General features: G+C 44.4%; 1 protein-coding gene across 1 annotated transcript in view; it reads left to right on the plus strand.

The window, feature by feature from the left end:
- LOC134929574 (ATP-binding cassette sub-family B member 5-like) overlaps positions 1 to 22,725 on the plus strand; it is a 158,680-nt gene that overhangs the window by 110,364 nt on the left and 25,591 nt on the right. Inside the window, exons 13-17 of the mRNA XM_063925165.1 lie at positions 6,726 to 6,851; positions 6,979 to 7,182; positions 15,567 to 15,737; positions 15,877 to 16,038; positions 18,473 to 18,622. Coding sequence (XP_063781235.1) covers positions 6,726 to 6,851; positions 6,979 to 7,182; positions 15,567 to 15,737; positions 15,877 to 16,038; positions 18,473 to 18,622 — 813 coding nt within the window. The remainder of the gene's footprint in view (positions 1 to 6,725; positions 6,852 to 6,978; positions 7,183 to 15,566; positions 15,738 to 15,876; positions 16,039 to 18,472; positions 18,623 to 22,725) is intronic.

Raw genomic sequence — 22,725 nt, forward strand, 5'->3', positions numbered from 1 at the left:
TTAACTTCCACTGTTCCTGATGACTGCCATTTCTTAATTACATTCCGAACAGAGGATATGGGCATCTGATAACGCTTTGCTATCTTCTTATAGCCTTCTCCTGCTTTGTGAGCGTCAACTATTCTCAGTTTCAGTGTTCTACACAACTGCTTAGAGGAACCCATGGTGCTGATTGTTGGAGCAAGGTCAGATGAGTCTGGGCTTTTAAAACTTTTGAGATTGACATCACCTGGTCTTTCCAGACGATGATTGAGAACAATCCATGACACTGCCAGGTCTCAGCTGTCCAAAGGGGGCAGTACAAGGTATTAACTCTGCAGGGTGCCCAAACTTTTGCAGACGCCATTTTTTGTTTTCTGTTCTTTTGATAGTGTAAATGATGGAAATAAAATCAAACTTTTTTTGACATGTTATAAGAATGTCTAATCTGTAATTTGATGCCTTTTGGAGAATTTTCCATCTTTCCTTGGCTTCTTTGTGCACATTAAAATAAATTTTTGCCTGGGGTGCCCAAACTTTCGATCCCCACTGTATATATATGCATGTTTAATATGCTATGTGTATATGTATATATGTATGTATATAGGTGTCTATACAGTATATATATGTGTAGATATGTATATGTGTGTGTATGTATATATGTGTATGTATATATGTGTATATATATATATATATATATATATATACACACTAGTTTTACGGACCCAGCACATACTGGGTCACCTCAGTCCCCACCCCCGTGCTTGGCTCCACCCAGTTCTGGAAACCCCCCCATGCAAATCCTGCATTTGCCACTGCAGTACGCCGCACACCGCACACCCCTAACGCTGACATCAGTGGTGAGTACATGCTGGGGACCCCACTAGGGGAATTCCCGGTTCAAAGTGCGGCTGACCATGGGCTCGGCGTACTGGACCCTCTCTGGGGGGTCCCACTAGGATCCCCCGTGTGTAAACTGGCCCAAAACTGCTTAACTAAGCATTTGTGCGAGGTTTTAAGCTTATTTGGAGACATTGCCAGTATAAATAATATGTACAGCTCCGCCGCCATTGGAGGGGGCGGAGCTTCCTCAGAGCGCAACCAGCAGCGTTTTAGCGCCTTCCTCTGCTTACAGCAGCCATCAACAGCACACACTCAGAGCTTCCTGCCTCATGGACACGCTGGAAACTGGTACAGGGTGTAGCTAAGGGGGAGAGCCGCTTGTGTACACTATTCTGAGCCTACTTACGACTTCATTTTGTTCGTGTTACTGTGATTTACAGAGCTGACAGTCTCACTGGGGCTGTGCAGCTCAGGGTGTGCTGGTATTCTCCCTCTCTCTGTGTCTCCTCTCACATACAGTAGGGCAGGCTTGCATTATAACTGTCTCATGTGTATGTGTATGTTTTTGTACTTACTGTGAATATGGGTAAGCACAAGCTGTGCAGTATCTGTCACACCAGATTCTCTCCATTATCTAATGACTCTGTTTCCTGTGAGCAATGCAGTCAATCTTCAAAAATTAGTGAAGAGGTTGGGGGAGAGGGTCCAGAGCCCCACTGGTTAGGGTCTCTTAAAACTCTGATGTCAGATATGTCATCCCAGCTCACTGCTAATGTGCAGAAAACTCAGCTACTGCAACACACTGTTGCATATTTAGCTGCTAGGGCTGATGTACAGCCCCCCCTCTCCCATGCAGGTCCCCAGAAGCGTGGTTTACCTGCTCTGCTATCAAATTCAGATGATGATATTCAAGATGATGGGGATGACCAGGATCCCATTAGTGGGGATTCTGATTCCTCTCAGGGTATTGAACCCTTCATTTTGGCTATAAGGGATGTGTTAAAGCTCCCTCTAGAGGACGCTGCATCACATTGTACAAAACAAGCCTATTGTCACTTTCCCTGATTCTCCAGAGTTAGATATCTTATTCAAACAGGCCTGGAAAAATCCAGACAAAAAATTCCAAGTATCCAAAAAAAATTTGCGCACTTTCCCATTTGCACCTCAAGGTAGAACATTTTGAGAGGAACCCCCTGGGGTGGATTTCTCAGTTTCTCGCCTGTCTAAGACGGCAGTGCTGCCTGCCCCAGGCTCCTTTACTATGAAGGCTCCTTGGGATCGAAAGAAAGAGACTCCCCTAAAATCTATATACTCTGCAGCTGGCCTTTCACAAAGACCAGTCATTGCGGGTTGCTGGATGACCCATGCTATTCATTCTTGGGCCACGCAAATTCAGTGGGGCCTCTCGGGGGATATAGGGGAAGACTGGATGGGCCAAGTGGTTCTTATCTGCCGTCAAATTCTATGTTTCCTATTTTCTATGATATGCCCTTAGTTACTATGGTAACCCTCCTGAAGCACATTCAGGACACTACCAGTGTCCTCTGTGATTCCCTAAAGGAGATGGGGAACGTTAATGCTCGGACATCTGCCATGTGCTGGCGCGCAGGGCCTTGTGGTTGCGTCAGTGGATTGCAGACACAAAATCCAAATGTAATGTGGAGTCCCTCCCCTTTTCTGGGGAATTACTTTTTGGGGTTGAGTTGGATGCATGGATCTCCAAGGTTATTGCTGCTGGGAAATCCACATTTCTTCCCTCTGGGGCCCCGCCGGTGAGACGTTCTTATCTGGGACTATCTGTCCAGTCCTTTTGGTCTTGCATATTTCAATCAAAGGCCAGAGGTGCCTCCAATGCGGCTAGAGGCACCAGAGGTAAGTCCATAAAACCTGCAAGTGCCAGCTCTCAGGAACAGTCCACCAGTTTTGCTTCCACTAAAGCCTCAGCATGATGGTGCTTACCCACTCCGAGGGGATCTCGAGGGGAAAGCTCAACTGCATCACTTCAGCCATGTCTGGGAGACCTCCTGCCAGGATGCCTGGGTCAGGGAACTCGTTTCTCTGGGCTACAAGCTGGAGATTGACAGTACTCCCCCCTCCAACGATTTTATAATCAAGCTTACCAGCTTTGGAGGATATGCAAGTATCGTTACAACAGGCTATCTGAAAATTGGTTCAGTCCCATGTCAATGTTCCATTCCCACTACTGCAACATGGCAAGGGGTTTTACTTAAACCTGTTTGTGGTACCGAAGCCATATGGTTCGGTCAGACCCATTCTGAATCTGAAATCCTTGAATCCTTATTTGAGGGTGTTCAAGTTCAAAATGGAATCCCTGCAAGCAGTGATTGCAGGCCTGGAAGAACCAAAATTTATGGTCTCCTTGGATATCAAAGACGCCTATCTCCATATTCCGATTTGGCCTCCTTATCAGGCGTACCTGCGGTTTGCCTTACTGGACGATCACTTCCAATTCCAGGCACTGCCCGAGGGTATTCACAAAGGTGATGGCGGAGATGATGCTTCAACTCCAGGTCCAAGGGATCAATGCGGTCCCTTATCTAGATGATCTTCTGATAAATGCAAGATCCAGGTAGCTTTTGTTGCTCCATATCTACCGCACCATCTGTCTTCTGTCTGACCATGGGTGGATCCTCAACTTACAGAAGTCCCACTTGGAGCCAACTCAGAGGCTCCTGTTCCTGGGGATGTTGCTGGATACTGTGGCCCAGAAGGTGTTTCTACCAGTGGACAAGGCGACAACACTTCAAGAGATGGTCTGCATGGTGCTCCACCCTACTCGAGTGTCCGTACATCTCTGCATAAGATTGTTGGGAAAGATGGTTTCCTCCTGCGAGGCAATCCAGTAGAGGAGGTTCCATGCCAGAACGTTTCAGTTGGATCTCCTGAGCAAGTGGTTCGGATCAGATCTCCAGATGCACTGGATGATTCAGCTGTCACTTCAGGATTTCACTCCTGTGGTGGCTACAGTCCTCCAATCTTCTGGTGGGCAGTAGTTTTGGAATTCTGGATTGGATCCTCCTCACGATGGATGCAAGTCTGAGAGGATGGGGAGTTGTCACCCAAGGGGTGAAGTTCCAGGGCAGGTGGTCAGCCCATGAAAGCCTCCTTCCAATTAAAATTGTTGAACTTCAGGCAATGTACAATGCTCTACTTCAAGCCTCTCCTCTGCTCAAGGAGCACGCGACCCAGGTACAGTCAAACAACGCCACGGTGGCATATATCAGTTGACAAGGAGGGACAAAAAGCAGAACCTGCATGCGAGAGGTGTCAAAGATACTCCTCTGGGCAGAAAGAAATGCAGGAGCCATGTCGGCAATCTTCATTCCGGTTGTGGACACCTGGGAGGTGGACTTCCTGAGTCGTCACGATCTCCACCCGGGGGAGTGGGGACTCCACCATCTGGTGTTCAAGCAGATCATCGGCCGGTGGGGTTGCCCACAAATAGACATGATGGCTTCTCGTCTCAACAAGAAACTTCCCTGGTATTGCCCACGGACCAGGGACCCTCAGGCGAGGGCAGTGGACACACTGGCGTCGCCTTGGCCGTACCGGCTGGTCTACCTGTTTCCTCGGATCCCATTGCTCTGAAGAGTACTAAAGTGAATCAGGAAGCAAGGAGTCCAGGCAATTTTAATTGCCCCGGATTGGCCTCGGAGGACATGGTACGTGGATCTTCTGGACATGTCCGTCCAAGTCCCTTGGCCTCTACCACTCAGGTGCGATCTTCTTCAACAAGGGCCGCTCATCTACCCAGACTTACGACATCTTTGTTTGATGGCATGGCGGTTGAGCAGAACATCCTAGCTCAGAAGGGCCTTTCCAAGAAGGTTATTGCAACCATGGTTCAGGCCAGGAAACCTGTGACGTCAAAACACTATCATCATATCTGGAGGAGATATGACTCTTGGTGTGAGGAACGCATGTATCCGCCTGCTGAGTTTCACTTGGGACGTTTCCTATCTTTTCTGCAGGCTGGTGTGGATAAGGGCTTACGTCTGGGTTCCGTTAAGGTCCAGATTTCAGCTCTCTCCATTTTCTTTCAGAAGAATTGGCAGTGTTGCCAGAAGTTCAGACTTTCTTGCAAGGGGTACTCCACCTACAACCTCCCTTTGTGCCGCCTATGGCACCCTGGGATTTGGATGTAGTGTTGGAATTTCTACAGTCCTCCTGGTTTGAACCTCTGATGTCGGTAGAAGACAAGTACCTCACGTGGAAGACGGTGATGTTACTGGCCCTGACTTCTGCTCGGCGTGTTTCAGAATAAAGGTCCTTATCATGTAAAAGACCCTGCTTGGCCTTTTACAAGGACAGAGTGGAGCTCCAGACTAGACAGCAGTTCCTGACGACGGTTGTCTCCGCGTTTCATCTGAATCAACCTATTGTGGTTCCGTCCAGTTCTGACACTTCTGCTCCTCTTGAGGCATTGGATGCTGTGCATGCCTTGAAGATCTATGTCAAGCGTACAGCTCGGATCAGAAGGACGGATTCCTTGTTCGTGCTCTATGATGCGCAGAAGAAGGGTTGCCCTGCTTCAAAGCAGTCCATTGCTCATTGGATTAAGCTTACTATCCAACGGGCCTATGTGTCGGCAGTCTTACCTGTTCCTAAGTCTCTAAAGGCCCACTCTACTAGATCCGTGGGCTCTTGCTGGGCAGCTGCCCGTAGAGTCTCAGCCTTGCAACTATGCTGAGCTGCTACCTGGTCGGGGTAGAACACCTTTGTGAAATTCTACAAGTTTGATACCCTGGCCAAAGAGGATACCCAGTTTGGGCAGGCAGTGATGCAGCAGTCTCTGCACGTTCCCGTCCATTCTGGAAGCTTTGGGACATCCCCATCATACTAGTTTTCCCCAATATCCCTTATGGATGCTAGAGAAAATAGGATTTTAATACCTACCGGTAAATCCTTTTCTCATAGTCCATAAGGGATATTGGGTGCCCACCTCAGTGCATTGACATTTCTGCAGGTTCTTTTTCTATAGTTACCTTTTCAGCTGTTGCTGTTGTTGTTACCAGCCATTGCTGGTTGTTATATGTTTGTGGTGTGCTGGTGTGAAAATCTCACCACCTTTGTTATCATGTTCCTTCTCTCATATATGTCCTTTCTCCTTCAGGCATGTTTTTACCTATAACTGCCTGTGGGAGGTGGCATAGAGGGGAGGAGCCAGCACACCCAGTTGAAGAAATTTAAAGTGCACTGGCTCCTTTGTATCCCGTCTATACCCATCGTACTAGTTTCCCTCAATATACCTTATGGACTACGAGAAAAGGATTTACCAGTAGGTATTAAAATCCTATTATTTTCAGAACTTGACTGTGGGAGCATTCGCTATAGATGGCAAATGCACCCTCAGCCCCGCTGCTTACCTATGGGAAGCAGGTCTGGCTTGCAAACAGGGATCCTTCTGGATTCCCCCGCCAGTGATTTTTGCATCAGCTCTCTCCGCACCACAGCAGTGATTAATTGCTCCAGCGCTCACGGCAAGTCAGAATGTTAATATTCGGGTGTCATCCAGCGCCCGATAATTAACATGATGAATATGCCCCTATGTGTGATTTGTTAAATTGCATGGTAAGCACCTAGAAATGTTGTCCTCTGCCAAAGAGCAAAATTAAATCATAAAATATGCCCCACTAAAAGTATAGGATGCGTCCTGAAGACCATTAGTTCTGAGACAGCGCAACTTCAAATTCTCTATGGCTAGATATGCGTGATATCAGGGGAAGATGGTGAAGTTTTGGGTAAGGGTGGGGGCACATTAGTAAATATATTCCAGCTTTAAATTACAAATAATATGGCATAATTATATTTTACAAGGCAATGTATAATGTATTATTTGCTAATATATGTGTGTGTTTCTTTTATATTTCACTTGACTAAAGGTTTTAAAAGGACTTAACCTGAAAGTTAAATCTGGTCAGATGGTGGCACTGGTTGGACAAAGTGGATGTGGTAAAAGCACCACAGTGCAGCTCCTACAGAGACTGTATGACCCACAAGAGGGCACGGTAAATATTTTTATCCATTCATTTTATAAGGAACCTTTTATTTCAACATCCATTGATTACAGAAATTCATCTTGCAACCAATTAATATTTGTGGGTCACTGATCTTCTGCCTGAACTTATTTTTCAGATAGTGGTTGATGGCCATGATATACAGTCTCTGAATGTCCAGTATTTCAGAGAATTCATTGGTGTGGTTAGTCAGGAGCCGGTCCTGTTTGCAACAACCATTAAGCAGAACATCAAATACGGCAGGTTGGATGTGACCAATGAAGAAATTGAAACTGCAGCTAAAGAAGCCAATGCCTATGATTTCATTATGGCACTACCTGATGTAAGTTTCTGCAGTCTGACTGGATAGGAGCCTTTATATGTTGATTGACAGGAAATGCACTGAAACATACAAGGGATGCTGTATGTGTGTACATGACGCTTTGGCTTGCATTGGTGCACTTACTATAAATGCTCCACTCAGAGCACGGGATGTCACATGCACAAAGAAGAAGCAGGCTTATGCCCCTTATCAAAAACACCTTATTACCCATCATAACAACTAACCTTTACTCTAATAAATAAAGACACAACAGCTGTATATGGCATTAAAATGGGTCATCAATTTACTGATATCATTAACAGAAAAAAATAGTGGAAAGGAAAAAGGGACAGGCAGATCAATTTATAGTCAGATAATATAACATTCGCTGCAACCACAGTATCCTTAAAATGTCAAATGGGATGCAATTTGCCAGCTGCATCTGATCGGGTTGAAGTATCTGCAACCACAGTAGCCTTTAGATGTAAAAAGAAAAGTGTAATCATCCAGCCCGATTGCTCGAAGGTGCACAGATAGAAGGCTAGGAAAAGCAACAGCAATAAATATATTCTATATTTTCTTATAACTTAGGTAAAACTAGGAGCAAGTGTTACTAATGCATGAGACGGTAAGGGCCCCAACAGTGCACTAAAATACTAAGAGTACCCAGGTTACTCGGTAACTTAACATTGTGAGTTTGACAGAGTTTATTTGTATTGCATGCAAATTCTATTGTTTATGCATAGTAGGGAATTAGGAATAGTAGGGTAGTGGTGTGGACGTCCTTAAGATATATTGTGTTGATCTATATTTGATATATATTGCAAAGGTAATATTTTCTGCATAGTTGATGGTAACATTAAAAATATCATATTATACTTACCATTTATCCTGTTCCTGGACATTGTTCGTGAGGACTGGAAAGAACACAGGTATAATAGAATTCAATTACATGTAAGATACCACATTCAGACACCCATTGGATCATACAGTAAATAACTATAACTTTGGGAAATTAGGCTTACCCAAGCAGGCCTAAATATAAAATCCACTTTTGGGTGGACACATTTATGGTAATCAGTCAACAGCGAAGTACCCTACGATAGGGTTACATTTTGGAGGCACTGCTGAGATCCTAATTTGGGATCAGGTTCTCCTGTTTACCAGCCAGGTCATAATTCATGATGGAAGCAGTAAATGGCAAAGATATATATATATATATATATATATATGTGTTATGTGGAGAAGGGAATAGATTTGCAATGTAGCTTTGGGTTAGGTGGAAACTTTAGTGAGGTTACTGATGACAGTGTCTTAAAGGAAATTACCAAGCTATATGGAATAAGACAGGCACAAGTAGTTGATCGGTAGAGGGGACAAGCTGGGGACATGGTTGCCTTGCTCATAAGCAATAAAAGTCCATTAGGCCCTATATTACTCCCGGGGATGATTGTGCTGACTAGTGTTCCAGGCAAAAGGTTGAAATTGTTATGGCCAGTGTTTGGAGATTTTGGAGAGGAAGACGACACTTCCGGGGGATGCCATGCTACTGGGCAGCCAGTCTCAGGAGGTGACACAAGAGGCTTTCAGTCTAAGAGAGAGCAGCAGATGGACAAAGACGCCTAGGCCTCTGTTGATAGTTCCCAGGCAGAAGCGGTGGTGGACAAGGTGGAGATTCAAATAGAACAGTGGTATTTCAAGGGAGGGTACCGACGCTTACAAATTTTTTCTAGGATAAGTCCAGTGCCAGCAGGAGAAGAAACTAACGATCTTTGGAGGGAGGCAACTATACAGCACTCTGAGGAGTGTCAATGCCTGGAGCACATTAAACGACAATGCATTGTAGAGAGTCTGAGGACCCCTGCGATGGGGATTATTCAGGCCACTAGGAGAAGTAACCCACAGGCCTCTCTCAATGATTACATAGAAGCGTTAGATTATTCCTATGGAACACTAGAAGATGTTGGCGACTTATTGGCACAATTGAACAGTACTTATCAGGAGTACAGGGAGACATTGACACATTATATTTACCGAGTGGATCCACTAATATATAAAATCATTGACAAAGGGGGTATAGCCAGAGACCAGGGAGATGAGCGATGGCTTAAACTGGTACTGAAAGGAGCTCTCACCAACTTCCCTGTGGCACAAAAGTTAAGAAGCACTTTATTCAAAGCTAGTCCTCCCACTTTGAAACAAATTAGTATGAGAGGTTAAGCTAGAGGAAGTGCAAATCGAGAACCGAGAAAAAACTATGAAAAAAGTGAAGGTAGTAGTACCGGCAGCTGGAGGGGCAAAATAAAAAAAAACTAACAACTGATTGCTCTGTAGACTAGTAGTCGATTTAGAGAGTATATGCCCTCTGGCATGGGGAGAGGACTGGATAGAAGAGGGGAGATCCAGACTCCCCTAGTCTGCTATGCGTGTGGACAAATGGGACATAGAGCTTTTGAATGTACTATGAATAATTCGGGACTCCAAGGAAGAGGAAATAGCACTTATAATCGCTGAAGGGCTGAACCTCTGGAAAACTCAAACGTTATTTTTCTTGTCATTAGCTATTAGAACTTACCAAAGGTTATTCCTCCACTAATCGGAAACACACCACTAAGCCAGCAAGATATGGCAGTTATTTTTCACCTCACGAGCCTTTCGGAGAAAGGTGGGACGCTCCGTGTGAAGAAGCATTTGTTGATCTAAAGCAGAGATTGGCCAACTCACCTGTACTGGCCTATGCTGACCATCACTTCCGTATGAACTACAAATTGATGCCTCATATGATAGAATTGGAGGAGTCCTCTATCAAAAACACGAAAACCAATTAAAGCTGATTTTCTATATTAGTAGGGGATTATCTTCCAGCGAGAAAAATTATCCTGTTCACAAATTAGAGTTCCTGCCGTTAAAGTGGGCCAATGTGGATAGATTACATGACTATTTGTATGGATTTCCCTTTACAGTCCAGACCGATAACAACCCATTAACTCATGTTCAATCCACTGCTAAGCTCAAAGCAGCTGGGCATAGGTGGCTGGCGGCCTTGTCCAGCTACGAGTTTACTATACATTATCACCCAGGAACATCCAATATAGATGCAGATTCCTTGTCCCGAATGCCCTGCCTAGAATCCCCTAGCAGCGCGGATGAGTGGGTGGTAGTGCCCACTGCTACTGTTAAAGGGCTCTGACATCAGATTTGCATGATGCATAATACGCCCAGTCCTGCCGTAGTCACTCTGGGCACCTCCTACCCTGCCCTTCCCCAATGTATTGTTCATTGAATAGCGCTGCAATGAAGGGGTTAGACGTAGTCAACTCGGAGCAAATGGTGGACGATCAACATGCCGATAAAGATCTTTTGCCCATCCTTACCCAGTTAGGTAGCCATATGTCCGGAGAGGGTGAACACAGTCAGTTGTCTGCTCGGTCCCACGTTTTATTGAGGCAAATAAAGATTTCAACAAGGAATTTTATACCAGAGTACCCAACGAGAGGATGGCACCTATAAATGGCAGCTTGTACTTCCGGAAAAATATAAACCGCTCGTGTTATGCACCTTACACGATGAACACGGCCATTACGATAAGACTCAGAGCCTGATTCCAGAAAGATTCTACTGGCCCTTTATGAAATAGGATATAGAAACCTATTGCAAAACCTGTGGGAATTGTGAGAAGCTACCAGAAAAAGTTGCCCCGTTAGTGAATATTGTTAGTGCTGGTCCCATGGACTTAGTATGTATTGATTTTTTGTCCCTTCAAGGTCCTGGAGGACTAGATAGCAATATTCTAGTTGTTACCGACCACTTCACCCAGTATGCCCAAGCCTATTTGACTCCTAACCAGCGAGCAGTAACTGTGGCCAAGATGCTATGGGAAAGATTTTTCATACACTACAGGCTACCAGCCCGACTACATTCAGATCAGAGACGGGATTTTGAGAGCCGGTTGATTCAGGAGCTATATTGATGCTGTGGAATCCAAAAGTCGCGAATGACTCCATACCATCCCCAAGGGGATCCCCAACCGCAGCGGTTCAATAGGACACTGCTGAACATGTTAGGCTTGTACATGCCTACAACTGTACTAAGAATGAAGCTACAGGATACACTCCGTATATGCTAATGTTTGGTCGAGAATCCTGATTACCCATAGATGTGAGTTTAGGGACAAAAATCCAGTCTGCTTCTGCGACGTCTCATAGTCAATATATTAAGCAACTACGACAACACCGGAAAGAAGTATATACTCTTGCACAGCAGGAGGCAAAAAAATGAGGGGAAATAAATAAACGCCGACATAATGCTCATGTGAGGGAGCATTGACTATTCCCGGAAGATCTAGTACTACTAAGGCTTCTGGGAGCTCCACTGTGTCAGAAGCTCGCCAACCTATGGAAATCTGAACTATATACTATTGTGAAACAACTTTCTGACCTTCAGCTAGTTCCAGAGGGTCAATCTGGACCTATGGTAACTTGTCATAGACATCACTTGTTAACAGTAGCTCAAGATGTACGTTGGGATGATAAGGACATTGAGTGTAGTCCGAGTAAACCGGCGTAGACTCCTAGGGAGGTGTCCCCACCTACTGTGGGTATGGAGGATAAAGATGAGGGAAATATTGTGAATGAAGATGGGTTTGAAGCTGGGTATTACTATAAAGATCCTGTTTCTATAGCTATGAGGCAGGATGCTGGTGGTGAGGACGACCACGAGAGCATATCTCCCGAAGCGCCCCCCCTTCCTAAAACATGCCCCCCTCCCAAACATGAAAGAGGCACTGGTGCTGGGGAGGCGGAGCACTTACGTCCGGATCTCTGCTGAGACTCCTACTTTAAAAGTCTGCCACTGGCGCTGCAGCGTGCTGCCCCCTGTCCTGTCCTAGCCGGTTATTCACCACAGATGCATTACTGGGAGGAGGTGTGGATGACCCAGCAAGCCCAGCATGGACATACCTCCTCCCAGTAATGCATTCCTGAAGAGCAGACCAGGACAGGACATGTGGCGGTGCCGGCGGCAGCTTTTTCACACTAGGAGTCTCTGCACGTGGGGGTGGAATGGTGAATCAGAGGGAGGCACCAAAATGTGTATTTTACTATGCCCCCCAACCACAAAACATTCCTGCGCCCCCGCTTCTTTCACTAAACCTTTTTTTTAGTTTTTAGTACTACTCATTTATGGCTCAAATTAGTAACACAAGAACATCGGAATTGCATTCATTACACGTGGTACTTTTGCATGTCTAAGATTTTTTTAAGTTTTGCAAAGTTGCCAAATTGTAACAGGAATATGCTAATTGCGTTTCAATTACAGTATGGGATAAGATTTGAGTTCAACCAGCTCTGAGCCGTTGCAGAAATTCAGTTGTTTCCTATGTATTTTTATGAAAAGCAACTGCGACCTCCTCACTTTTTTATCTTTTGAATATTCATGCACACTAAAATTAAATCTAATCTTTGCACTGTGTCAAACTTTAGGTTTTATTTCCTTTCATTCACAGTTTACACAAAAATAAACTGTGAAGAGTTCTTTCTTATTAACACAGGGGGGTATATTTACTAAAGTCACGATTTTGACCGAGTTGGTGTTTTTTCTTCAAAGTGTCATCTCGGGAATTTACTAAACACAAATCTCGGCAGTGATGAGGGCATTCATATTTTTTTGGAAGGCAAAGAAAAAAAATACAAATGAATACACCATAGGTCAAATACGCCTGTTATTTGATACAACTCTGTAATTTACTAAAAATTCGAATTCAGAAACACTGCCGGCAATAGCCAAACACTGCCGTGAAAAAATACAAATCGTAAAAAAAAGCAGTTTTAAAATAAACCTGCTTTTTTTACCGTGTTCTTATAGGCATGCACGGATCAGTGAGATCCGTGCATGTTTATCAGTGGGAAGGGGTGTGAAATAGTTAAAAATCAGGGAAGAAAATTGCGTGGGGTCCCCCCTCCTAAGCCTAACCAGCCTCGGGCTCTTTGAGCCAGTCCTGGTTGTAAAAATACGGGGGAAAAATTGACTGGGGTTCCCCCATATTTTAACAACCAGCACTGCGCTCTGCGCCTGGTCCTGGTGCAAAAAATATGGGGGACAAACACGTAGGGGTCCCCCGTATTTTTAACACCAGCACCGGGCTCCACTAGTCAGCGAGATAATGCCACAGCCGGGGGACACTTTTATATTGGTCCCTGCGGCCCTGGCATTAAATCACCTACTAGTCACTCCAGGCCGGGGTACCCTGGAGGAGTGGGGACCCCTTAAATCAAGGGGTCCCCCCCTCCAGCCACCCAAGGGCCAGGGGTGAAGCCCGAGGCTGCCCCCCCCATCCAAGGGCGGCGAATGGGGGGCTGATAGCCTTTTGTGTAAAAATAAGAATATTGTTTTTTGTAGCCGTACTACAAGTCCCAGCAAGCCTCCTCCGCAAGCTGGTACTTGGAGAACCACAAGTACCAGCATGCGGGGGGGGACGGGTCCACTGGTACCTGTAGTTCTACTCCAAAAAAATACCCAAATAAAAACAAAATGCACACACCATGATAGTATAACTTTATTACATACATGCACACTTACATTCATACATACTTACCTATGTTGACATGAAGAGTCGGTCCCCTTCTCCACGTAGAATCCATGGGGTACCTGTCAATAAAATTATACTCACAACAATCCTGTGTAGCTCGGTCCTCTTCTTTGTTTGTAATCCACGTACTTGGCAAAAAAAACAAAACGAAAATCCCAGACCACGCACTGAATGGGGTCCCATGTTTACACATGGGACCCCTTTCCCCGACTGGCGGGACCCCCTGTGACTGCTGTCAAAGAGGTTCCCTTCAGCCAATCAGGGAGCGCCACGTCATGGCACTCTCCTGATTGGCTGTGCGTGCCTGAACTGTCAGTCAGGCTGCGCACTGTAGAGATACAATGTAGCGCATAGGCGCTCCATTGTATCCAATGGTGGGAACTTTGCGGTCTGCGGTAGACCGCGAGGTTAGGTGGGGTCACTCTTGTGGTTGCCCCCACTTAACCTCACGGTCTACTCCACACAATTCCCCCCCCCCCCGATTTGTAACACTTTAATCATTGTGTTAAGTTCGGCAGTGTTTTACTAATCACTCCCGTAAAACATTGGCCGAAATTACGAATGACATCGACATCGGAAAAAACGAAAATGCAAAATACGACAGCATAGTAAATGAGGCGTAAAAAATTCAAAAAGTTGCAAATTCACACATTTGATGTCATTTGTGTTTAATCTCCCTCCAAATCGACAGTAATACGAATCTTAGTAAATATACCCCAGGGTCTTATTTGGGTTTGTTAGGAAACCAAAAAAGCACACTAATGGGCAAAACCATGTTACAATGCAGGTGGGGCAGATGTAACATGTGCAGAGAGATTTAGATTTGGATGGGTTTTATTGTTTCTGTGCATATTTTTACACTGCAATTTAGATTTCAGTTTGAACACACCCAACCCAAATCTAACTCTATATGCACATGTTACATCTGCCCCCCCTGCAGCGCACATGGTTTTGCCCATTAGTGTTTTTTGGTTTGCTAACAAACCTGAATAAGGTCCACTGTAAGTCATACGGTATGAGCAATATTTTCAAAGAGATATCCTATTAGTAGAAGGTACAGCTGTTGATGCTAAACTGCTGTAGCTTTGCATTAGTTTGTGGCATACTTGCCTACTGGGAGACTCACAATTTTTTCGGGCAGTCCCCCGCACCCATGGAAGAGTGGCTGGATCTTCCACATCCTGCCTGCTTCCTAGTGAAGCGGGCTGGATGAGGGGATTATACAGGGAATATTGGGGGTGGGGCTAAATTATGTAAATTATCATAATTTATCCCCGCCTCCTCCCAGCGGACCTACGAATCACGGCATTTTGGGGTTGACCAAGGTACATGCCTGTGGAACTTCCCAGAGAGTCCTTAGGAAGCTCCGGACATTTCTCGACTTCCTAAAGCCGGTGGCCCTGCTCCCTAGGCTTGACATCATGGTGTTATGGGTTTAGGGGGAGGAGCCAGCACAGGGTGCACTGCCGCCCTTTTATGGAGCTGAAGGATTCACTTGGCTGCAGCTGACATGCAGCATTCTCAGATGATGTTGGATTTACCCAGATACTGTTTATCCTCAGACAATACACAGTGTCAGTTACCAGTGCTGCATTAAGAAAATGACCATGTAGATCACTGTTAGATCATTGTTACTGGAATATATACATACTGATTGCTTTATAAAGTGTGCTGATCAGTGAAGTCACATTCATAAGTCATACTGTATATGATGATCCTCTATGTTGTCATTTTTCTGACTTTTCCAGACTCCAAATAATAAAAATACGCAGTTTGTAGTCTTCTCCTGTTTAGCTTTTATTTTCTTATACTTCTTTAGAAATTTGAGACTCTAGTTGGGGAACGAGGAGCACAACTGAGCGGCGGCCAAAAGCAAAGGATAGCAATAGCCAGAGCCTTAGTACGGAATCCTAAAATACTTCTGCTGGACGAAGCCACCTCCGCTCTGGATACTGAGAGTGAATCTGTTGTACAAGCGGCTCTAGATAAGGTAACAGTTACAAGCGCCATGTCTGTCATGTGACAAAAATTCCAGATGTCACATGATTCTCTCTGTACAATAGAGGCAAACGTGTTTTGTGGGTTCAAGCATCATCAGACTCAGTAATAGCAATAATATCCTTTTCTAGGCCAGTAAAGGACGCACCACTATTGTCATTGCTCATCGCCTGAGTACAATTTGGACAGCGGATCTTATTGTTGTGCTAGAGAATGGTGCTGTAGCTGAGCAAGGAACACATTCTGAATTATTGGAAAAGAAAGGAACCTATCATTCACTGGCAACAGCTCAGGTACATTTATAATATTGGAGATGCACAATGTAAAGACTGTATGTGGCCCCCATAGCAACATATTGAAGGGTCCCATGTCTCAATGCTTCATGAGAAACACCTCTCCTCAGCACCTAATTTTATGCCCCATAATAATGCACTAGTTAATGTTCTGAAACATAGTAGTGCCATAGTAGGCCATAGTAGTGCCTTTGCTAATGTTATGCCCCATAGTAGTGCTCTAGTTTATTTTATGAACCATTGTAGTTCCCTAGTTTACATGACATCCCATAATGCCACACAGTATCCCCAATTCACATTATGACAGTGTCCCAGTTCATATTATGCCACATTACAGTGCCCCCTTACCATTGCAACATACACTACACAGTCCTCTCACTGAGAATGTAATGTCACACAATTCAAGCTGGGCAATGGACATTAGTTTTTGCTACTCATTTAATTGCTCACTTTTATCGTCCCCAGAGACGGTAAAAGCTCCAGGTTCTAGAGCCATTTTGCAGGAAGCTCTGATTGGAAAATAGGAAACATATCATGTAACATCATTTACTCTTGCTTTTGCTCTTAAATAGATCCAGAAATGTGTAAATTAATTTGGCTGACTGTCCTAGGCATTGATAGTGCTATACCTGCTAAATAGGTCATTGTGTGCCCCACATATTCATGCCTGTATAAGTGTTTGATATAAAGTCAAGTAGAAAATGAAAAAGATGAAATAAAGATACAGTAGCTTTAAAATAGGTTAAGTTGCTCTCTGAGCCAGGCGTCTTAAGAGAGGAGGAGGCCATGTGCAGTCTCCTTCTGGGCTCCCTCCTCTCTGCAGCATTCTTGACTCTGGGCACTAAGGTCACTAAGGGACCCTAATCCTGTAGTGTGCAAAACACTGGGAAAATGATAGCCACACCAATTTCCCAGTGATTTATGAAACACTGCTGCTGCAACGCAGGACTCTGGAGAGTAAGTATTGAAAAAGATGGGGGCAAGGTGTGTGGAGTTAGCCCAACTGGACCCTGGAGGCCCATTTGCACTGCACACACGGCACCCATTATAAATACACTAGTGTCCCTGAGCATATCAGCCATAGGCATTGGCCTAGTTTGCCTATATGCTCAAACTAAAAAGAGTAAGGGGTCGCACAACCGAAGACAGATGGGGTAGGGATAGTATTAGTAAATTTGGTACGCTTTTCTCTACTTTTGCTAACATTTAGAAATAAGGGATAATTATGAAATATTCCAAAATCACCTGTATATTATCAGTTCTGGGTGATGAATCTTGGGTTGTTAGCGGTGAATCCCGTGTCAATACTAATCTGTAAGGAAACCAAAGGGGAATAATAGACACATATGTCTTACCTCATCTATTTTTTTTTTTTTTAATATGTTATTTTCACTTAGGTGATTTGTGTCTTTCACTCACACACTGGGGTAAATTTATCTGGCACCTTCTAGAAGATAATACCTGGAATCTGATTGGTTGCTAGGGGCAACATCCCATCTTAAATAGAACTTCCATCTGAGTAAATTTACCCCTATGTCTATTATTCATGATTTAGTATTGTTCAGGATTTGGGCCTCAAGCCAAGACACCTTTTTAGTTATAGCCATTAAAAGTTCTATTATAATTACATTGTTCTTTTGTTATGTAAAAAAACCCAGTTTTGGTTTTGTTGTCTCACACATACATTTCTCTCTGTTGGTTTCCTTATACTGTAGCTTGCCTACATGGTAACAACAAACCTCCCATTCAAGGAAATGTTTAGCCAAATCTGGCAGGCGATGGTTATGGTTTATGTGGTCTAGCAAGGCATTTGGGGGGTCATTCCGAGTTGATCGCTCGCTAGCTGTTTTTAGCAGCCGTGCAAACGCTAAGCCGCCGACCTCTGGGAGTGTATCTTAGCTTAGCAAAAGTGTGAACGAAAGGATCGCAGAGCGGCTGCAAAAAAAAATTGTGCAGTTTTAGAGTAGCTCCAGACCTACTCAGCGCTTGCGATCACTTCAGCCCATTCAGTTCTGGATTTGACATCACAAACACGCCCTGCGTTCGGCCAGCCACGCCTGCGTTTTTCCTGGCACGCCTGCGTTTTTTGGAACACTCCCTGAAAACGATCAGTTGACACCCAGAAACGCCCCTTTCCTGTCAATCACTCTGCGGCTGCCATTGCGACTGAAAAGCGTCACTAGACCTTGTGTAAAAATACATCGGCCGTTGTGAAAGTACGTCACGCGTGTGCACTGCGCCGCATACGCATGTGCAGAAGTGCCGCTTTTTCACTTAATTGCTGCGCTGCTAACATTTTTCACTAGCGATCAACTCAGAATGACCCCCTTGGTTCCCTGAACAATTCCAAATCCTATACGTGTTTTATGGTGGATCCAATCAAAGCCATGGACAATAACTGACTGTATAATGATTGTACTTGATACTCCTTCAGTCTATACAAACTGCAGAGGGCAGTGAACCAAAGGATAAAGATCAGGGGAAACCATCACTGATACAGAGGTTACACTCCAATATGTCCAATGGAAAATATTCAAAGTCTGAAGCTGAAGAGGAAGAAGAAATAACAGAGGACACTGACAAGGTAACAAACAGTGCTCACGGTTAGGTGATTATATGTCCTGACAGTTTTGCTGATGGGCCAATAACACAACCATGTGCTGTACTAGCGAGCAGTCTAAGAACTGAGCCCCTTTTCCATATCTACAATTGTTTTCAAAATCTTCATCCCCGGGAACACCTCATCATTACATATATGAATATTTATAAATAGTTGATTTAGGTTTTTCTTTCATATTTATTTATTAAATAACAAGGGTACAGTATATTTTACCTATCTTAGAATCTGTATTTTTTCATATCATACTTGCTTCATTCCCTGAATATCTGGGAGACTCCTGGTAGAGTAGCCGAACCACACAGATCCCTTCCTCTCCCTCAGTGGTGCGATTTGCATATATCTGCGTCTCAAACACCTACCCCTGGACCTGCTGACCCAGGACCTCTCTGAGAACAAAAGCAAAAAAGTAGTTGGGCATGTTTGAAGTTTACGTGAACAATACAAGGACTTGTTAAGTACAGTTTGCCCACATACAGAGCCAAAGCAAAATCCTGAACCCATTTGAAATTAAATATTCAGTGGCCCCTTCTCTGTTTAGTCTGGAGACAATTAATAATCGAGAGCATAATGGGTTAAGAAAATGACTCCATTTCCTTAAATCCATATTGGATTTCTCATATGGAAATATTCAAAAAGTTGGCAATGAATATTAAAAAGACAAAACGTTAGATGTTTTATGATAATCTTTATTTTTCCTTCATTTTAACTGGGGGACATTGCTATCTTGGGGTGCCATTTAGAAGTCTGGCACATCTTCAGATGGGAATTGTTTTAAATTAAAAACTACTGTACATCCTTCCCGTGTCCAGCGGTCAATAGGAGCTCAATTTAAGTTTTGTACCTGGTGAGACAACATCTTCACACTGCTGATGTTGCAGCTGGATCTTATTTTCATCTTTATTTTCATATTTATTTGGATTTTTTACAGATTCCCCCCCCCTGAGTTTTGTAGCAGTTAAGAGCTGTAATAGTCCTGGTAAACATGAACTGTTTGGTGTCATGAGAACCAAGTTTGAGAACCACTGATTTATAATTAGAGGTGAGTGGGCTCAATTCTCTGCTAACCGATCCAAGTAGATCTTTGCCAGGATTTAGATCTCACAGCCTGCCTTGGATCTGAAAAATAGGCAAAATTTAATCTTTCCAGCGTCAGACCTCAGATCTCGCGGGTTTTGGATTAGGGTACTAAGTCCCATGGAAAACAATGGGCTGACTGCTGATTGGCTGAAAGCGTCGTTCTCATTGCTCTCAGCCAATGGATCCCAGCATTCTCGTCCCCACAGGCTGCTGCTGCACAGCAGAGACAAAGCAGGCATGACAGGCACTGAGAGGAGCACTGTGTACACTGCAGCGCTCAGTTCTCACAGATACCACCGGGGACATTTACCATCAGGGGGACCTTCCTGCCTGCTGTAACAGTAAGAACAGTAAGTGCACTCTGTGCTAGGGTGTTTGGAGCAACCTGCAAACTATAAAATTGCGCACCTCCCTCCCATATCTCATAAAGGGACAGCGCGCGCCAAAGGAGTGCGCTGCAAAAGAGGGTGTGGTCTCACAAGGAGGGGGCATATCCACACAATAGTACCCCAAATTCAAATGATGTCGCACAGTAGAACAATCTTATTCACATTACACCATGCGTAGTGCCCCTGATTCAATTTACACCACATAGTAATGTCCCTTATTCACATTACGATACAAAGTAGTGTCCCTTATTCATGTTATGCTACACAGTAGTACCCCTTATACACATTACACCACAGAGTAGTGCCCCTTATACACATTATGCCACACAATAGTACCCCTTATACACATTACACCACACAGTAGTGGCCTTCATACACAATGCCCCCCGTAGTGCCCCTTATACACAATATCGACAGTAATGTCATTATACACATAATGCCTACAGTAGTAATGCATCTTAGTGTGCACGCAGAGCAGCAGTGAGAGAGTGCCTCTCCAAAGTATATATGGTATACTGAAGGAGAATATACACACAGGGGCCAGGGATGGGCCAGGTGATGGGTCAAATCTGGTATAATGAGGTGTAATATACACTGAGGGCAGGGGTGGGTCAGGAAATATCTTGAGGGGTGACACACATTAGGAGCAGGGAAATAACTAAAATTAAATACAATAAAAAAATGTGACTGTCTCTTTAAGACTGGGACATTTGAGTTATATGTACACATCAGTTACGACACTAAAGTACCCTCATAACACTAATACACCCCCCAATCCACCTATAAGTTGCATTAATAGTCACCAATCCACCCCAAATACTTACCTCAGCAGGAAGAAGGCTCTCTCTGGCCTCTGCCCACTACAGCATTCTGAAGGTTGGAGATAGACCTTGGGGAAGCAGGCAGGGCCTTGAGGAGGAGAGGGATCAGTGATAGTGATCTGATATAGGAAAGAAAGGGGCAAGGCCTCAGGGAGAGGAAGATAAAGATATGTTAACGGTGGGAAGGAGTGGAGCCTTAGAGAAAAAAAGGTGGAGTCTCAGAATGGGTGGAGAGTGTGACTGGCATCAGGGGTGGGGGCCTACTCTCACACAGCACACTGAGCACAGCTGCAGCCAGGGCCGGTGCTACCACTAGGCAGCTTTAGGCAGCTGCCTATGGGCGCAGGCACTTGAAGGGCGGTGCTGAGTACAACAACAACAACAAATATGTGAGTGATCTGCTCTCTGCTCATCCAGTGTCTGCCCAGTTGGAGCCACATATCTGAGGCTGTTCCCTCCTCCACTGCTGCGTCGCTCGTGTGTGTGTCTGCCACCCCCTCCTCCCTCTCTTCACCACTTCTGACAGTAAAAGTGGCAGAGAGAAACAGAAGCAAGACCGTGTACAGTGCCACATCAATTATTTTAAGGGTGCCAGGTTAGCACAATTGTATATGTGTATGTACTTTTTTTTGGGTGGGGGTGCTGAAGATTTGCTTAGGGTGCTTAGAGACCTTGCAACGGCCCTGGCTGCAGCACATCATGGATATGAAAGTAGGTTTCTCTGACAAGGGCATCTGGTCAATATATTTCCTATGCTCACCCAGCACAGTGCAGTGTCATTGATTCTAGACCTGCTGCCCCCTGTTGTTGTCTGCCAGAAACATTGGGGGAAGGCCCCCGAGTCTAAGGTGATGAGCAGCACTTTACACTGCCAACTCTGCTTCCTCTAATGCAGTGTGACAGGTGCAGCAGCAGCTAACAGTAACAGTGTACAGCAGCCGGGTGGCAGTTCTAAATGTAAAGGTCCTCAATCGTCATTTACATGTCGCAAGGTCTATCCATTCAAGAATCAACAGAATGGAGAAAGGTGTATATATAGCATCAATAGATATCAAAGACATATATTCATGTTGCAATTTGGGAGGGGCACTAGAATCTACTGAGATTTCCTGTTGAAAATCAACATTTTCAGTTCCATGCTTTTCCATTTGGTCTAGCCACAGCCACTCCAGTCTTTTTGAAAATGATGGTAGTGATGGCAGGTTTACACTATTGTCAAAGTGTAACTATAATATCTTATTTGGATGACCTACTTATTAAAGCCAATACACAAGCAGGACTCAAATTTCAACTACTTAGTAGTGGAGACAGTTGGTTATGCAGTTTTCATAAATCAAATTTGTTGTCCATCAACAACTAGATAACTATATCCCAGGAGTTGAAAATTATGAAGTAGACTACTTGAGTTATCACATGATACACCCAGGGGAGTGTTCTCTCCACTAGGAGGAATTCTTATAATTGTTGAACAAATGGGGTTTATCGGAGGGTATTCATATTGAGGGTATACATTAAGGGTATTTATATTGAATGTCAAACTACTACTTTAGACTGCAAGAGCCCGAGATCCAAACACCCTTATCATCAATGCCAAGTCAACCACAAGAAACAAGTACCAGTGGCTCTGAATTTGCCTCACCATTCTTAGTCTAGCAGTGAAGTCACCTTGGCCTCTTCATAACTATCCAGATCTCTTTAGTCAAGGTCTATTCCTACATCAAGACTTACTTCAGTGGGAGCTAATGGCTTGGATGTTTGAGACCATGATCCTATGAGCCAA

The sequence above is a fragment of the Pseudophryne corroboree genome, chromosome 5 (genome assembly GCF_028390025.1).
Source record: "Pseudophryne corroboree isolate aPseCor3 chromosome 5, aPseCor3.hap2, whole genome shotgun sequence".
Taxonomy (NCBI): domain Eukaryota; kingdom Metazoa; phylum Chordata; class Amphibia; order Anura; family Myobatrachidae; genus Pseudophryne; species Pseudophryne corroboree.